Genomic DNA, 15,644 nt, shown 5'->3' on the forward strand with positions numbered 1-15,644 from the left:
GGAGCCTGTCTGCTGCTTTCGGTGGAACGCTCTCAGCTGTTGTTGAACTTGTTCGTGGCTAATGACTCGTCGAGTGTGGATCCGATTCGAGAGCGCGAGGTTGAGACAGATCGAACGGTCTGAATCGGAAAATCCACGACATCCTCACAACACGCGCGCCGGCATCCTCTTCCTCTTCCTCATCGATCCCTAGAGCTGATTCGACGCGTGAACTGCCGACAGGAACCAAAACATTCATGACGCTTCCGAGATTGCTCTGCCTCATTTCACAAACCTGCACTCAACCAGACAAGTTGAATCGAGAAAGAGAGGATAACCATTAATACAAAGAAACAAAAAGGGGCAACGGAAAGGAGAAGGCGCGCGCGCGCGCCAGGACCCGCATCGCTCGACAGCGAACGCCAATGTTGACTGCCCGCAGGGAATGCCAACAGAAAGCTGGTCCGGATTGACGGCGCAAACAGCAAAGACACGACAGAGAAGCAGAAAAAGGAAGCCAGTGTTGTACAAAAGGGTGAGGGAAGCGAAGGTAAAGCCAGAAGCCAGACTAGCGAGGGAACACGGAAATCGCCGCCACCTCTTCGTCGTCCCCCATCCATCAAGTGCTGATGGTCAGGGACAACTACAGGGACGACGCTGCAATGGTGAGCATCAGAGTACAGGGTGCTAGACGGAGACAGCGGCTAAAGAGCCACGAGGCAGACGCGCAGCGACAAGAGAGGTATCATGGACAAGAGCAGCTATGACAACGACCACGACGCGGACAAAGTGGTGTCGAGACAGCGAGCGCTTTATGCCTTCTTGGCGGGGGCGGCCTTCTTGGCGGCTGGCTTCGAAGCCTTGGGTTGGGTGGGAGCAAGAGGTTTGCGGGCAGGAGCGTCAGCCTAGATGTTCGTGAGACGAGACGAGGGGGGATGTTGCGATCAGCGTCGGAGTGCAGACAAGGTCACGTTGCGGGAGCTGCTCCAAGCGTTGAACGCGTTCTCCCAGCATCGGTGGCATCGCTCGTGACAGTGCCCCGGAGGAAAGGGGGGCTTCGAGTCGTGGCGGATACCAGCTCCGGTCGGAGCTCGTCACGTGCCCACTTTCCCTGACGCGATCACCAGCAAAGGGGCGACAATCGTGACGACAAACGCAGCTTCGAGACTGAACAGCAACGAGTTAGGATGAGAGACTTACCTTCTTGGCGGCAGGCTTCTTGGCCTTGGTGGCCGTTGACGAAGCAACCTTCTTGGCAGCAGGCTTCTTGGCAGCGGTCTGGAACGGGATTGGGCAATGGAGCGCGTGAGGGAGAAAGTGGACGTCAGTGCTTGATCTCGGGACAGGCACGATAATGATGGCGACCAAGAGCATCGCGATGAAGACGACGACAGCGATGTCGGTGCATGGGGGATGGGGAATGGGGAGGGATGGAGGCGAGGTGGGGCGTGCACCCGGGGTCGAGTGAGGGAGCTAACGATGTGCAGCACACGCGTGTGAAAATAAATTATTTTCCCTCGCATCCATCCGCCTCGACCCGGCCCCACCCGTCAAAAGTGGCGATGATGGTGATGGCAACTTACCTTCTTAGCAGCGGGCTTCTTGGCGGCAGGCTTCTTGGCGGCGACCTTCTTGGCCGCGGCGGGCTTCTTGGCGGCAACGGGCTTCTTCTCGACCTTGGCCTTGGGGGCGAGCTTGACCTTGCCCGAGGGGCCCTTGGGGAGGACAAAGGTCTTCTTCTCGGCACCGCGGGTGATGGCCTGGTTGACGCGGGTGTTGAAGCTGGCCTCGGAGCCCTTGGCAGTCTCGGGGTGGTGGGACTGGATGTACTTCTTGATGGTGGCACGGCCGATACCAGCACGGGCGTCGGCGGGGTGAGCAAGGATGGCCTCCTTGATCATGGCCTAGTGACGCGACGCGACGGACATGGCGAGAAATGCAATAGCAGCGGCGGCGACGATGACCAGCAGACGTGGCGGCGATGAATGAGAGGAAGTAAAGGTGGGTCAGTTGTCTGCAGTCTCATCATGAGTTGAGAGCGAGGTACGCAGCAGTAATTTATTTTTGCGCGAGCGTTGTCCATCAAGACGCGCGTCTCAATCGCTCATCCATCCGAAAGGATAGGGACCACGATTCATCGCAACGACCGAGCTGGAGTCCCGAGGGCCTTGCATACGCGTACACTCGCTGACCACGAGAGCATCAATGGCAAAAGCACCAATGCGGTTTGGATCGAAAACTTACCTCGTAGGAGACGCTGGTGGCGGCGACCTTCTTGGTGGCGGCCTTCTTGGCAGTGGGCTTGGCGGCGGCAGACATTGTTGCTGTGGTGTTGGTGGACGACGGGGTCGAAGAAGAGATGGTGGTGAAGAGTGTTGTGCGGTGTCAAAGACGGAAGGTCTTGTAAAAGTGATTTGGAATAGAGATGGTGGTGGAAGGGAGGAAAGGGGAAAGAGGCGGGAGGGGGGGACAAGAGGGGTGGGGATGAAGTGCGGAAGGCTTAATTGGGGGATCAGCCCGGCTGGCTCGGGAGCTGCTGCAATATCCCAGATTTTTCCCTGTCAGGCTTCGAGGCGAGCGAGAGGGAGCGCAGAGCAGCTGCAGCAACACCTCGACAATGCATCGAGTGTGTTACAGTGCGATTGACCGAGAGAGACACGGAGGACGGAAAAGCAACACACACAAACCGGGGCGCGTCGAGGCTGGGAACGAGGGAAAACAGCGCAAAAGACGGTCCTTGCTTGCACGCTGCGATATTTTGCAATTCTGGGTCTCATTTTCGTCGCATCGCTCTTCGATTTTCCCCTTCTTCTTCTCCTCCTCCTCATCATTCCCCTCTTGTTCTTGCTCTTGCTCTTGCCTGCCTTTCGTGAAGCAGGGTGCTGTAGCAGCTCCTCCCCATCCCCGAACCTGACTTCACATTTACGTCTTGTCGCTTGTGCTGTTGGACATGGTCAATCTCTCGACTGCTTCAGATTGTGCTGCAATCGTGAATGCTTTGGACGCGCTGTCTTGACTGAGCATGCTGAGCCAGCGAGATGACATGGTCCCGACGCGCTTTCCGTACGTGGCCATGTCGACAAAGCCCAGCATGACTGGTTCAAGCGTTGAGAGCTCCGTCCCCGCTCGCAGTCAGGCATAGCATGTGGCCCACAACTTGCTGTCAGCCTGGCCTAAACCAAAGCACGGCTTGCGGACATTTTGTTAGCAGCCACTGCCTCATCATACCATGCTCTTTGGTCCCAAATCATCTCAACAGTCCCGCTCGACTTGGAGCAACGCAGAAAAAGTACGATGCGCAAAATTCAAATGGGCAATGGCTCTCCGTGAGATGCGAAGAGGGTGACAACGACCGGCCACGCCCGCGAGCTCGCGGCTCGATCAAAGTCGACGTCGACCCTTTTCCTTGCGTAGAACGCCGTCCCATCGAGATCAGATGTGCACACCCGCTCGTGGTTTTTTCATCTTCAACTTCCCTACCCTCTTAGACAGCTCATCATCATCATCTTTTCCTGGATGTGCATGACGCTGAACCATGTTGTCCAATCGCCCTGCTTCGTCCCCACCAGTCCCCAGGGTTCCTGTGCCGCAGTTGGATCCTCCTTCGACCGCTGTAGCGGCATACCGTGTTCAGCTTCGCTCGTTGTGTCTCTCTTGGCTTTATTTTTCTTGCATGCTCGCCTCGTTCAGCGCGCATGCACTGCTATACACTTGCGAGTGGTAGTATGAGGCAGTGCCCGACCAAGCACCCCCTAAAACACGCACGACTCTGCTCGACGATAACGTGTGTCGCAAACAGGGTTGGCGCCTCGCGCTAAAATCTGGATGCCCGTTTATGCGCAGATACGTGCAGCTTGTCAAAATCGCGCTGGTTCGACCTTGCAAAACGTCTTTCTCCACTTGCATCGCCCTTTGAGTCGCTATCGTTCAATACTACTGACTGTTTGAACTACAAAGATAGGAAGCTGAGCTGTTCTTCTTTCCAGCACGCTTGTCTGTATCTCTCCATCATGCTGTAATGAGGAGCAACAAGCCTACAAAGAGGAAGCTCTGGCGCGGTTTGGTCGCTGGTCGGCAAGACGTGTATCTTCACCTCGGCAACGTTGGAAGGCCCTGAACGATGGCTGTCGACCCAGAAAACAAGAAAATTACTCCAAGGCTCGCGGGAAAAGGCGTGCGTTAGGCCCTCTCTCGCCGTCCGAACGCAGAAAACCAAGTTCCGCCTGAGCCTCCAAAAAGAAACAAGGCTTCCTCTCGCCAGCCCCACAGACGATCGCCCAGAGCGGCCCGGCAACTAACTGCCTCCGCTCCTTCCTCCTTGCCTGTTCCGTCCTTCTGCATTTCAGACCATTGCAGCTAAACCCCACACGCCTTCACGTTGACCACGAGTGCTTGTTGCAGTGACCACCGCGAGGGCCGCATTTGCAGACCAGAAGTTCAGCGAGGTGTATTCAAAAGCAATGCAAGAGAAAAGTCGAGGTGGAGACCTCTCAGAAAACTGCGTGCTGGCCAGGAGCGAGCTGGTCAAAATTGATTTCGCGTTGGGGAAGCCCGAATTTATTCCGTGCCGCGCCTGGTTCTGATCCGCGCATCTCGTACCGTTTGGACACAGGGACGAAGTTTCGTCCTGTGGCAATCCGAATCCGTTCCTTGGAAGGCGACCCACTTCGGTGCTTGGCATCCAGTTTCCATTGCATGACATCTCCCGAGGGTCATCATACCGTTGGTGGAGCCATGCATGGCATGTGCGATTCATTGAGACCGCCGGTCGCGTTCGCGTGTCCAGACGGCTTCGGTCCATGTCGTCCGATGCTGCTCGTCCAAAGCTTGGATCGGGCCAGTCAATGTTCTATGGTTGACAGATTACGCCTGTGCTGCTGCATCGTGGAGCCTTTGTCGTCCAGTCGTCGAATTGCTCATCTTGCTGCGATTGCGACCAAACAACGTAGTCAATATCGACCTCGTCTTGGCCTTGGCACCCGCGTCGTCCGTTGCTCCATCTCCGTGCGTCGTCGTCGTCGTCGTCGTCGTCATCGTCATCGTTTCACTGGCTGCGCCGCTGAGCGAAGACCGCGACGTTGCTGTGCCGGCATCGTGTGGTCGGCTCTGTCGCTGACGCTGCCATTCGCGGTCCTTGGCGTGCAGCTCCTTGGCGCTCACACGTTGGCTGGGATCCAGTGTCGTCACGCCGCCGGCGGGTACAAGCAGCGAGCGGGGCGTGCAGGCACACGTTCGTCCCGGTTCCACCATGGCAGAGAAACTTTCCATGCAGGGGATTGAGACGGTGCTGCCAGGTCGTGAGTGGCGTGTGCGTATGAGTGTCAGAGTTGTGTGGTATGAACGAGAGTCTCCAACAAGTGGCATTGTTAGGTCTGTTAGGTCTGAGCGAGTTCAAGGAAGCAAAAAAGAACTGCAGCACCTAGGATTCCCGCGTGGTCCCCCACCGCAGTACTGACTAGGCGATACCTTGCTTAACTTCGCAGATCGGACGGGATGCGGTGCTTTCAAGGTTCTATGGCCGCAGATGATCTAGAACTATGTATAGACATTCATATCTCAAAACAAGTTCTTTTTCCAATTGACTAAGGCTTACGTTTCATTATGACCAGCGCTGGCACTAACAGGAAGACTCGGTAAGCGCGCCGAGTCCAACACAGACCACCCAAACAGAATAATCGCTTCGATATTCAACTCATGCCCACACCATCATCATTCTCATCATCACCACCTGCTGCTGCTGCTCTTCGACTCAACACTAGACCCGCAGTTAGAGGACCTTCGAAGCAACGACAGCGCCCGGCTCAGTCTTCACGCTGGAACGCAACTAGGATCGTCGCGCCGTCAAGAGGCTTTCGGCACTCTACATTGCAGGATTCGGCGAGAACGACCACTCCCCGCCGCCGCCCACCACAATGACCTCGCTCATCGCCATCGTCGATCTCAAGGGCAAATCGCTCATCCAGCGATCGTACCGCGATGACGTCTCCCCCTCTGCCGTCGAAAAGTTCCTGCCCCTTCTCCTCGACCTCGAAGAAGAAGCGGGTGGAAGCTCGGTCAGCCCCTGCTTCTCGTCCGAGGGCGTCAACTACATGTTTATCCGTCACAACAACCTCTACCTCCTCGCGCTCTCACGGCGCAACTCGAACGCAGCCGAAGTGCTCATCTTCCTCCACAAGCTCGCGTCGGTGCTCGAAGAGTACTTCAAGGAGCTCGAGGAAGAGTCGATCCGCGACAACTTTGTCATCATCTACGAGCTGCTCGACGAGATGATGGATTTTGGCTATCCGCAGACCACCGAGTCCAAGATCCTGCAGGAGTACATCACGCAGGAATCGCACAAGCTCGAGGTGCAAGTACGTCCGCCCATGGCCGTCACCAATGCAGTCTCGTGGCGATCGGAGGGCATCCGATACCGCAAGAACGAGGTGTTTTTGGACGTGGTCGAATCGGTCAACTTGCTCGTCAGCGCCAACGGCAATGTGGTCAGGAGCGAGATATTGGGTGCGGTCAAGATGAAGTGCTATCTCTCCGGTATGCCAGAGCTGCGTCTCGGGTTGAACGACAAGGTCATGTTTGAAAGCACGGGCAGAGCCGCAAGGGGCAAAGCCATCGAGATGGAGGACGTCAAGTTCCACCAGTGCGTTCGTCTCTCGCGCTTCGAAAACGACAGGACCATCTCTTTCATCCCGCCGGACGGCGAATTTGAGCTGATGAGCTATCGCCTCAGCACCCAGGTCAAGCCGCTCATCTGGGCCGAAGCGATCGTCGAGCGCCATGAGGGTAGCAGGATAGAGTTCATGGTCAAAGTCAAGGCGCAGTTCAAGCGCAGATCTACTGCCAACAATGTCGAGATCCACATCCCTGTTCCGGACGACGCCGATACGCCCAAGTTCCGCGCGGCGATCGGGTCGGTTGTCTATGCGCCGGAGAAGTCGGCGATGGTGTGGAAGATCAAGCAGTTGGGAGGAGGCAAGGAGTTTTTGATGAGGGCCCACTTTGGCTTGCCCAGCGTCAAGAGCGAGGACACGGTGGACCGACGTACGCCCATCAGCATCAAGTTTGAGATCCCGTACTTTACAGTGTCGGGGATCCAGGTTCGATACCTCAAGATCGTCGAAAAGTCTGGCTACCAGGCTTTGCGTAAGTTTCCGTCTCTCGCAGCAAAGCAGCGTTCGACGCAGAGTTTGACTAACACAGTTGCTTTGCTTTTGGTCTCGTCACAGCTTGGGTTCGATACATTACGCAGCACGGAGAGTACGATCTTCGTACGCAGAGCGAAAAGCCATCTGCCAGGCTGGCGCCGTTCTCTGCTTAACCGTCTTCGCACGTTGCCAAGCGGCGCTTCATCGCCGCGCTATCTCGTCTTTTGTCACGTCTCTCATTCGGTATTCAGAGAAACATCATACTTTCACATCGACAGCTAAGAAGCTTCTCGACACGGTCTGAGATACGCAGGCGAGAAAATGCAGCTTTCGAGACAGACAGGGCTGAGCACAATTAACGAATCAGCATTACAACGAGAGATAACTTAACTTGGACTTGCTAACATACATGCGAACACACTCCCAGCTGCTCAAAGGGTAGGGGCATTCAGATCGATATCCTGCAACTTGCCGGGTCCGTGGAACGACTCGAGAATCTCCGCCTGGTCATTCAAGATCTTCCTGTCGGTCTGGATACCAATCTTGGCCAGGTCGCGCCACCTCTGGAAGTCCTCGGGGTTGCGCTTGTCACCGTGAGCCTTCTCCGGGTACTCCCAGTGGCCTTTGCTAAAGTTGAGCATGGTGGTGATCTTCTTGTTCTTGATGTCGTAGACGAGCGAGCAGGTGGTGCCGGTCTCTTCGAGCCAGTTGCACTGCCAGAGCTCGCCGGGGCGGATGCACTGGTAGTCTGCGGTCTGGTAGTTGAGGCGGCCGGCCATGGGACCGCCGTGGATCGCGTAGACGATGCGGTCGGCCGAGCGGAACCACATTTCGTAGCGCCACTTCTCGGGCGCGCCCGTCTGCGGGTTTTCCGCGTCGTAGTCGTAAAGCAGGTGCAGGTTCTCGATGTCCTTTGCGAAAGCGGTCGCCACCGACTCATTGTTTCGTGGCCAGAGCATGTTTGCGGAACGATTGGAGGTGTGTGTGCCAATGTGTGCGTTAGAGTGGAGTAGGGTACCGTGTGGCTTGCTAGAAAGAGTGAGGTGTTGGTGTTGTTAGACAAATGGAGCAGGGCGGTGCACGCAAGGAGATTGGTCTATATATGTCTTCACAAGCAGCTCATGTCGAAGGTACACGGGAAGAACGGATACGACGGCAAGGCCAGTCTTTGCTACAGGGCACGGTTCCCGGCCAATCTTCCCAGTAAATTCGGTAGGTCAGTAACCTTGTGAAACACGATGACATGTCGCGACCCTCGTCTAACCGCATCAGACACCTTCTTTCCTGTTTCAGCTAGATTGCGGTATGACCGGCTACGAGCACCGAGGAGCGACCATGTGGTCGCAGCCAGCGAGCGAGCTATCAACCTGATGTTGGCATTCCGAACTCTCGGATTGTGAAGCACTAAGTAGGATTAGACGTCATGCTGCACGAAACGAGACTCGCCACTCCACATGGCACATTTGAAACGCACGAATGGATTTAAAGAATAGCGCGGGTTTGGCTTGCTCCGAAAACTCAACACGTACGAGACAGGCGAATTGGTGTGCTGCGTCGATGTCATGGTTTCGTGTTTGTACTGATGGTTTCGAACTTGTCCTTTACCCGGGTAAGATGATGGTCACGTCGGTCGAGGTATCCCGGACATCCCGTTCATGTCATTCGAGATGGTGTTAACTCTCGAAAAGCAACTCCGTTCTCGGAGATTGAGTTTCGAAATCGAGCCCGATCTTTTGAAGATGCGCGGATCGCGCGGATTTTCTCCACACCGAGCTTGAGAAGAAAACGCTACGATTGATAACCGAGCGTCCAATCAACCTGACACACGACTCAGCCTTTTGGACAACCACTTCCATTCATCTTTCGCTTGCACCACGTACCTTTCCCCCAGCTTCAACCCTTCAGATCGTCAAGAGGCATAGGCTGCTGGAAAGGAAAGATGAGTGCAGCAGCAGCGAGCACGTCCGTCTCGCCGTCGGCGTCACATCTCGGAGCGGACCCCAAGATCGTACGTCGACTGTCGCAGGTATCGAATATCATCCTCGTGCTTTCCGGCAAAGGTGGGGTGGGAAAGTCGTCTGTATCCGCACAACTCGCACTCTCTCTATCGTCTTCTCGCGTCGCAAACGAGGAACGGCTGGCGAGGGTGGGCATCTTGGATGTGGATCTCACGGGTCCATCGATCCCGCGCATGCTCGGGTTGGACGGGGCGTCGGTCAAGCAGAGCACGGACGGGTGGGTGCCCGTGTATACGGATGCGTCTCAGCAGCTCGCCGTCATGTCCGTCGGCTTTCTGCTGCGCAGCAAAAACGATTCGGTCGTGTGGCGCGGCCCGAAGAAGAACGCCATGATCAAGCAATTTCTCGGCGACGTACGGTGGGGACAGCTCGACTACCTCATCATCGACACTCCTCCGGGGACCTCGGACGAACATATCAGCATCTTGGAGTATCTGCGCACCTTCAATCCGGCAGCGGTGATGGTCACGACGCCACAGGCTGTGTCGCTGGCGGACAATCTGAGGAGTTTGGATTTCTGCAGGAAGACGTCGCTGCCCGTGTTGGGGCTGATCGAGAACATGTCTGGCTATATCTGCCCACACTGCAAGGATTGTACGAATGTGTGGGGTAAAGGCGGTGGCGAGGCGCTGGCGAAGAGGGAAGGGATCCACTTTTTGGGTCGTATCCCGATCGATCCGGGTCTGGTGAGGGTGTTGGACGACGCGAAGGAAGATGCGCAGCAGCAGCTCGAGCAGCAGATCGAGTCGACGTCATTACAGCAAGCAGCAATTCATCAGCCGTTGCAGCCGGATCAGAAGCCAGCAAATGGAGATGCGGACGCACAGTCCTTGACGCCAGCGGGGACGATGCTCTCAAGAACCACAATACACCGCTACAAGCAAAGTCTCACCTTCCCCATCTTCCAGGAGATCACCGACCAAATTCGCGAGCTCGCCTCGAAGCACAAGGTCGATTCGAGTTCTACCGCAGGGGCTCCGTCGTCGTCGTAGACATTGACGTTTCCATGAATCAATATATTGCCCACCGAAATCGACTACCCAGTCGCTCGTCTTTCAAGGTTCGCTGTGTGCGTGCGTGTCCGTATGAGCGTGGTCTGTCTTTTGGATCGAAAGAAGTCAGCCAACATCATTATTCTTCGAAGATTCTACAAAGGTCTGCAATCTTCGACAAGTGCGCGCGTCGCATTCGAGAAGCGCTTCGTGGTTACGGACCGGATGACAAGCCCGAAGACATGAGATTGACAAGTGCATGGTGTTTGAGGTACTGTAACAAGATGAATGCGAGTATGAGGGCGACATGTGCGTGTGGCAAAGAACATTTCGAAGTTGCATGGCCTGACCAGATGGACGCTCAGTCATCCCTCCTCCAAAGGATCGCCCAGTTTGAGACGTGTGCTGAATGCTAAACAGTGCGAGCTCTGGTGGCTGGTTTTTGAAGGGAAAAGATGCAAACGTAGCAAAAAAGAAAGGAAGGGAAAAGATATTGTCCTGTGCTGAGCGTAGCGGCATGCGAGCTGTGCTAGTTTGGCAGCTTTCGGAAGAACCGAGGTATGGATGGAAGGATGATGGATGGGCCCCGATTTCAGATGGCGTGACGCGATGCATTGCTCATCTCCTGTTGGAAGTGGCGCGCGAAGGAATCAAGACGGCCGTGTGCGGTGCCGAGTGATCGCTGCCGTCAGAATCGAACAAGCCACTGACCGAAGAGTTTCGGCTGTTGCCGACAGCGTTGTGAACGGCTCCAAGACGCGATGGATCCGGTGAGCCATACTCGAGCGAAGGCGACCTGCTTGTTGAGCGTGGACTCGCCCACGCTGGGTTGGCATGCGCGCCCGCACCGAACCCTGGCATGCTGAGCGGTTGGAGCGGGTTGCCCGACATGTTGCTGAACGAGCCAATGCGGCTGGTGGCATTGCTTTCCATGTAACTGTGCCCAGCGCTACTGCTCATTTCGCCCATCGACAGAACCGAGTCACGTCGGTTTGATGCTGTTTGCAACGGATGCTGGTGTGAATTGGAATCCCCCCGTCGCCATTGTTGCGCATAGGCAGGGGCCACTGCTCGAGGCTGCACTGCAATCTCTGCTCGCTGTCGCCCGCTGCGGGTGCGTTGCAGGTCGGCTCCCTTGCCCGTTGAGCTGGTGCGCTGCAGGTGTCGAGTGCCGAACCCGAGTCGGGGTCTTTCTACCTTGCCAGGTGTGTTGGAATCGTTGGTGGCCATGATGGGATACTTCGCACGCTCCGACATGGTCGAGTCTCGTTGGTTGACGTGCAGCGTCGACGAGCCGCTGCTACTTTCGCTCGAATTGAGCAGTGGCAATTGCAAGCCGCTCAAGCTCGATCGATACGACTTTTCCGTGTTCATACGCGCATCCTTGAGCGAGAAAGATGTGCCTCGGTATCCATGCGATGCGCGCTTGTTGGTCAGCGTCGATGTGGATGACTGGCCCGGTGTAAAGCTCCCGCGTGAGTTGTGCCCTAGCGGACGTGTTGGTTTGTTGGGCGGGAAGCGTCGTGCTTGAGCGGTTGTGGGTGTGCTACCTCCCGGAGTCGGGCTTCCGCCTGGACTGTCTCGTGGGCTGACGGCGCCGCGTACCCGCAGATCCTGCCGCGCCCTTTCCCGCTCTTCGAGCACGATGCGCGACGATCTCGACATGCAAGACGGAACAAAGATGCGCAGCAATGCAATGGCAAGTCCGACAAATGCTGCAGCCAGCCCTGCAAAGACGAGCAGCAGCGGAGAGAGCGGCACTGTTGTACTGCCCAGAGGCACGTAGTTGTCACCCTTCATGATGGCGCGCTTCTGCAATGCGACTACGGCCTCTGGCGCGAACACAGATGGGCCATCTCGAATCGGAAATGCCGAGGCACCGAAGGCGCTAGACAGTATCAACAGGCCCGAGAGGGCTGATTGTGCTAATACCGTCATGACAAATAGGCTGTGAGCAAAGGCTCGTGGAAAACCCCGTAGTTAGGTAAGTGGGGGAAAGAAGAGGACCTTGAAGTCGTAGAAAGGAAAGAAGAATTCGTCGAGCGAGCGAGCGAGAGCCGGCTGCTTTTAGTTTACGAGGAGGCAGTCATGTACCCTGCCGTGATGATGTTGACGGTGTTGTTGCTAAACTGAATCCCTGACGATGATACGTGTTGGGAAGCAGTGATGGTCACAAAGCTGATGGTGCGGAATCGCAGAAAAGCGCAGTCGATGCAGTTTGTGAACAGAGCGAAGAGGCGAGTGGGAGGAGCGCTGAGAACGGAGGTACCAATGGGAACCTGCTGAAATGAAGAGGTGATGCGCAGCGCGGAAGTGGACCCGGGCGTTGCAAACCTTGTGGCTGTTGGACTCTGTTGCTGCGTCTGAGTGAATAGGCTGCAATGAGGTCTGCGCCAGCTGTGTGTGAAGAAAGCAAGGGGTTGGCAATGCAGAACGGAGACAAGCTCGAGCGCAAAGTGAAACAAGTGAGATCCTGACGCCGAGGATGGAGATGACCGGATCGGCCTATGCAGGCGAAGGAGAGACAAGGTTTGCGGTGGGAACCTTAGTTGTTAGCTGCAAACGTCTTGGCTAGGCTGCAAAGCGAGTTGACGTGATATGCAGCTGCGGTGTGAGCTTCGAGGATGGCGCCGATGCGAACGAGGTGTGATGCTGGCAACAGCCCGTAGATGCTGCGAGGTGGCGATGTTGTTTCGGTCGCTAAGGTGCAGCGAGGCAGGTGTGATCGCACAGCCGGCAATGCGTGCTTGATCGAGAGCTGGGAGAGAGGCCGAAAAAGGTCGAACACAAACGTCCACCGGTGTGATTGGGAAAGCTCGTTGAAGAAGAGCAGTGAGGCGAAGAGGTTCGACGACGTTCGTATGAGGATGAAACGGGATGCTGATGAGGTGGAGAAGGTGGTTGTGGCGGTGGTTGACACGACGGCGTTCCGAGTCTTGGATGTAGAGGAAGAAGCAGGCGAAGAGGAATCTCGTGGGGGCAGGTCGGGCGTGAGTGGAAGCTGTGCGTCAGAGAGAGGGGGGGAGTGTGTGTGTGTGTGGGAGAGTGTGGGTGGGGGTTTGCGGGTGGCTCTGCGGAACCTCAAGGCTGCGTTCAGGAGTACGATGGCGAAAAAGGTACAACAGCGATCAGATGAGCCGCATACACATGAGCTCAGAGATTGGATGTAGCACCGCACCGCAGGCGCCGGACAGGCCTCATGCAATGTGCACTTCACCGCACAATCAACCACAGTGTGTCAAAGCAACAAATTGAGGACTCAGAAGGGGGCGCGCGCACTGGCTCACCACTACGCCATCGAGAGTTAGGAGTGGTTTATTGATTTCCATCTGTCCGGGGCTGAGGCAGTTTGTTGAAAACAGAATCGATTTTTGAAAATAGTTCCGGCGTCTTCTGAGCAGGAATGCAAAGCGGTGAAGTTGCAGTTGCAGCAGCTGAAGATTCGAGTTAATGCGAGGCAAGTAAAGTCAGGGCGAGGCGAGGCGAGGCGTAGTGAGTGACATGGCTCGAAAGTGCCGAGTAACACAGAGCGCGCGAGGACCGAAGGTCGCAGTGGGCATCGCTAACAAGCGATGTCGATTCCGAGCGACGAGAAAATCTTGAACAGTGTGGAAACTTCACCAAGAGAATTCAACAAACGGCATCGTCGCTGTTTGAAAAAAAAAAAAAAAAAAGAAAAAAAAAAAAACGAGCCGCGACAAGAGCAAGCTGCCTCCGATGGGTTGCTGCAAGTGGACGTACCCTTTGAGACAGCCACAGACCGGTATGTTGTTTTACATGCAGAGTTGCGCAGCAGCGCGTCGGTGTTGGTCATGCGATTTTATTCTCCCCCTTTTTTTTTGTTTGGAACCGCTGCATGGCTGACTGCATTTAGCATTAAAAATTAAATTAGCAAGACGAGAAGGAAACCCTCTCTCATTGAGCAACACATTTCCTCACATCGTAGCTCAGGCAGGATCTCATTCTGAGGTACAGTAGCTGACTTAGTCGGTCGGTCTTCTTGTTGTTTCGGTCCTGTCAAAGAACAATCGAACCTTCCTCAAGTGGAAGGGGACGGGAAGGTATAAGATTGCGGAATGCTCTCGGAGTGCCAAAGGCAAAGGAGGCACTCCGCTTCCGCTGGAAAGGGCATCGTGTCTGAGTTGCTTGATTCCGGATTATCATTAATAATATTTCATGTCGTGAACAGAAAGGAGCAGCACCGAGAAATGGGTTCGATGGGAGAATGGACAGAGAGGGGGGAAGAACGGTTGGGCGTAGACCAGCAAGATCGACCAAGCTTCCCTGCTGTCGAGCCGGCTGGGGTTCTCTCTGTCGATGAGCGATGAGCGATGAGCGATGAGCGTTCGGAATCGGATCGAGCACGAAAGGCGAGCATGACTTGATGACAGTACATCGAGACCGTAGCCGAGACTCGCGCTGGTCATCGAGCGAGAGAGCTCCCTTTCATCCAGCGCGCGACCGGATCAGTCGAAAAGGAAAAAAGGGAGTTGTCGGAATGGATTGAGCAAATAGCTACTCATCGGAACAGTTGAGCCGCTCGCGAAGAAGGACGGCCCGACAGAAGCCAGACGGGGCTTCCATCAGTAACGATGTATCAAAGTCAATAATTGGGATTTGGTCCACTCGCTTGCTTCCGGGCTTTTCGTTCCGCCTGCTACTCATGGCGTGCCAAACGGATGCGCAAGCACGAGATCGCTAGACCTTGGAGCAGTGTGTCTTTTTCAGACGCATCCATCGCCTTTCATATCTCAGCAGAGCGAGCACGCTCACGCTTCGAAGCACGGTGATCTTCATGGCGCATCAACACACTTGAAAGCAAGGGCGGCGTGGTCCGCGGGGTCATCTTCCGCTTTCCTTCTTTTTTCCTCTTTTCAATCAAGAGGGCAGTATTGTAATTCATACACAAATTGAGGATATTGGCAGTGTGCGGTCGCTCGAGTGAGCGCAAACGACCAAGGTGATTGAAGGGCGCAGGTGGCTTTGCAAACCAGGTGGGCCAGAAACCCTCTCTCGCCTAAAGAGGGTCCATGTGCTCATGAGGCTGCGCGTGGGCGGCGGCGTGGCCAGGCGCGTCGGTCGGCGTGACCAGTTCCGAACCATGAGGTCTGCCTTCTCACGTCACCAAGGCATAGCGACGACGCCGACGCCCACGAACGAACCTGATCGACCACATTCACGTGATTCTCGCTCAACGACGATGGTATGAGAGAGAGCTCGTGGGCCAAGGTCCGTGCCTCGTGTGTGCGGTTCTCATCCAACGTCGCTTTGAGCTGCCTCGGAAGATGGTTGCGGGCATACCGTGGCAGAGGGACGGCCGCAGGGTTTCCGATGGACAGTGAGAGGAGGCGAACTGAGCCATGTGGGAGGACCAGGTCGAAGCGAGGGGTGAATGAGGTGTTGCTTCGCCCCCGTCTCGTCGAATCCTCGCTTATCGCTCTGCCTTGGACGCGTAAAAGTGACCTAGCCCTGCTTTCCGCTTCTTCCTCGTCTGATTTTCGCCATGTCGATCG

At 55.7% G+C, this 15,644-nt stretch overlaps 5 protein-coding genes across 5 annotated transcripts; 2 read left to right on the forward strand and 3 right to left on the reverse strand.

The window, feature by feature from the left end:
• Positions 1-791: 791 nt before the first annotated feature.
• Positions 792-2,298, reverse strand: EX895_006454 (uncharacterized protein; the record flags this gene model as incomplete). The annotated part of the gene is made up of 4 exons (XM_029887045.1): positions 792-884; positions 1,180-1,257; positions 1,563-1,883; positions 2,224-2,298. 4 exons carry the CDS (start codon positions 2,296-2,298, stop codon positions 792-794), a joined length of 567 nt encoding a protein of 188 aa, XP_029736537.1.
• A 3,593-nt stretch (positions 2,299-5,891) lies between these two features.
• EX895_006455 (uncharacterized protein) lies at positions 5,892-7,294 on the forward strand (the record flags this gene model as incomplete). Its single annotated transcript, XM_029887046.1, has 2 exons — positions 5,892-7,119; positions 7,203-7,294. 2 exons carry the CDS (start codon positions 5,892-5,894, stop codon positions 7,292-7,294), a joined length of 1,320 nt encoding a protein of 439 aa, XP_029736538.1.
• A 258-nt stretch (positions 7,295-7,552) lies between these two features.
• EX895_006456 (uncharacterized protein) lies at positions 7,553-8,080 on the reverse strand (the record flags this gene model as incomplete). Its single annotated transcript, XM_029887047.1, has 1 exon — positions 7,553-8,080. One exon carries the CDS (start codon positions 8,078-8,080, stop codon positions 7,553-7,555), a length of 528 nt encoding a protein of 175 aa, XP_029736539.1.
• Positions 8,081-9,060: 980 nt separating this feature from the next.
• EX895_006457 (uncharacterized protein) lies at positions 9,061-10,131 on the forward strand (the record flags this gene model as incomplete). Its single annotated transcript, XM_029887048.1, has 1 exon — positions 9,061-10,131. One exon carries the CDS (start codon positions 9,061-9,063, stop codon positions 10,129-10,131), a length of 1,071 nt encoding a protein of 356 aa, XP_029736540.1.
• A 618-nt stretch (positions 10,132-10,749) lies between these two features.
• On the reverse strand, positions 10,750-12,069 carry EX895_006458 (uncharacterized protein; the record flags this gene model as incomplete). Its single annotated transcript, XM_029887049.1, has 1 exon — positions 10,750-12,069. One exon carries the CDS (start codon positions 12,067-12,069, stop codon positions 10,750-10,752), a length of 1,320 nt encoding a protein of 439 aa, XP_029736541.1.
• Positions 12,070-15,644: the final 3,575 nt, after the last annotated feature.

The sequence above is a fragment of the Sporisorium graminicola genome, chromosome SGRAM_9 (assembly GCF_005498985.1).
Source record: "Sporisorium graminicola strain CBS 10092 chromosome SGRAM_9, whole genome shotgun sequence".
NCBI classification, from domain to species: Eukaryota; Fungi; Basidiomycota; class Ustilaginomycetes; order Ustilaginales; family Ustilaginaceae; genus Sporisorium; species Sporisorium graminicola.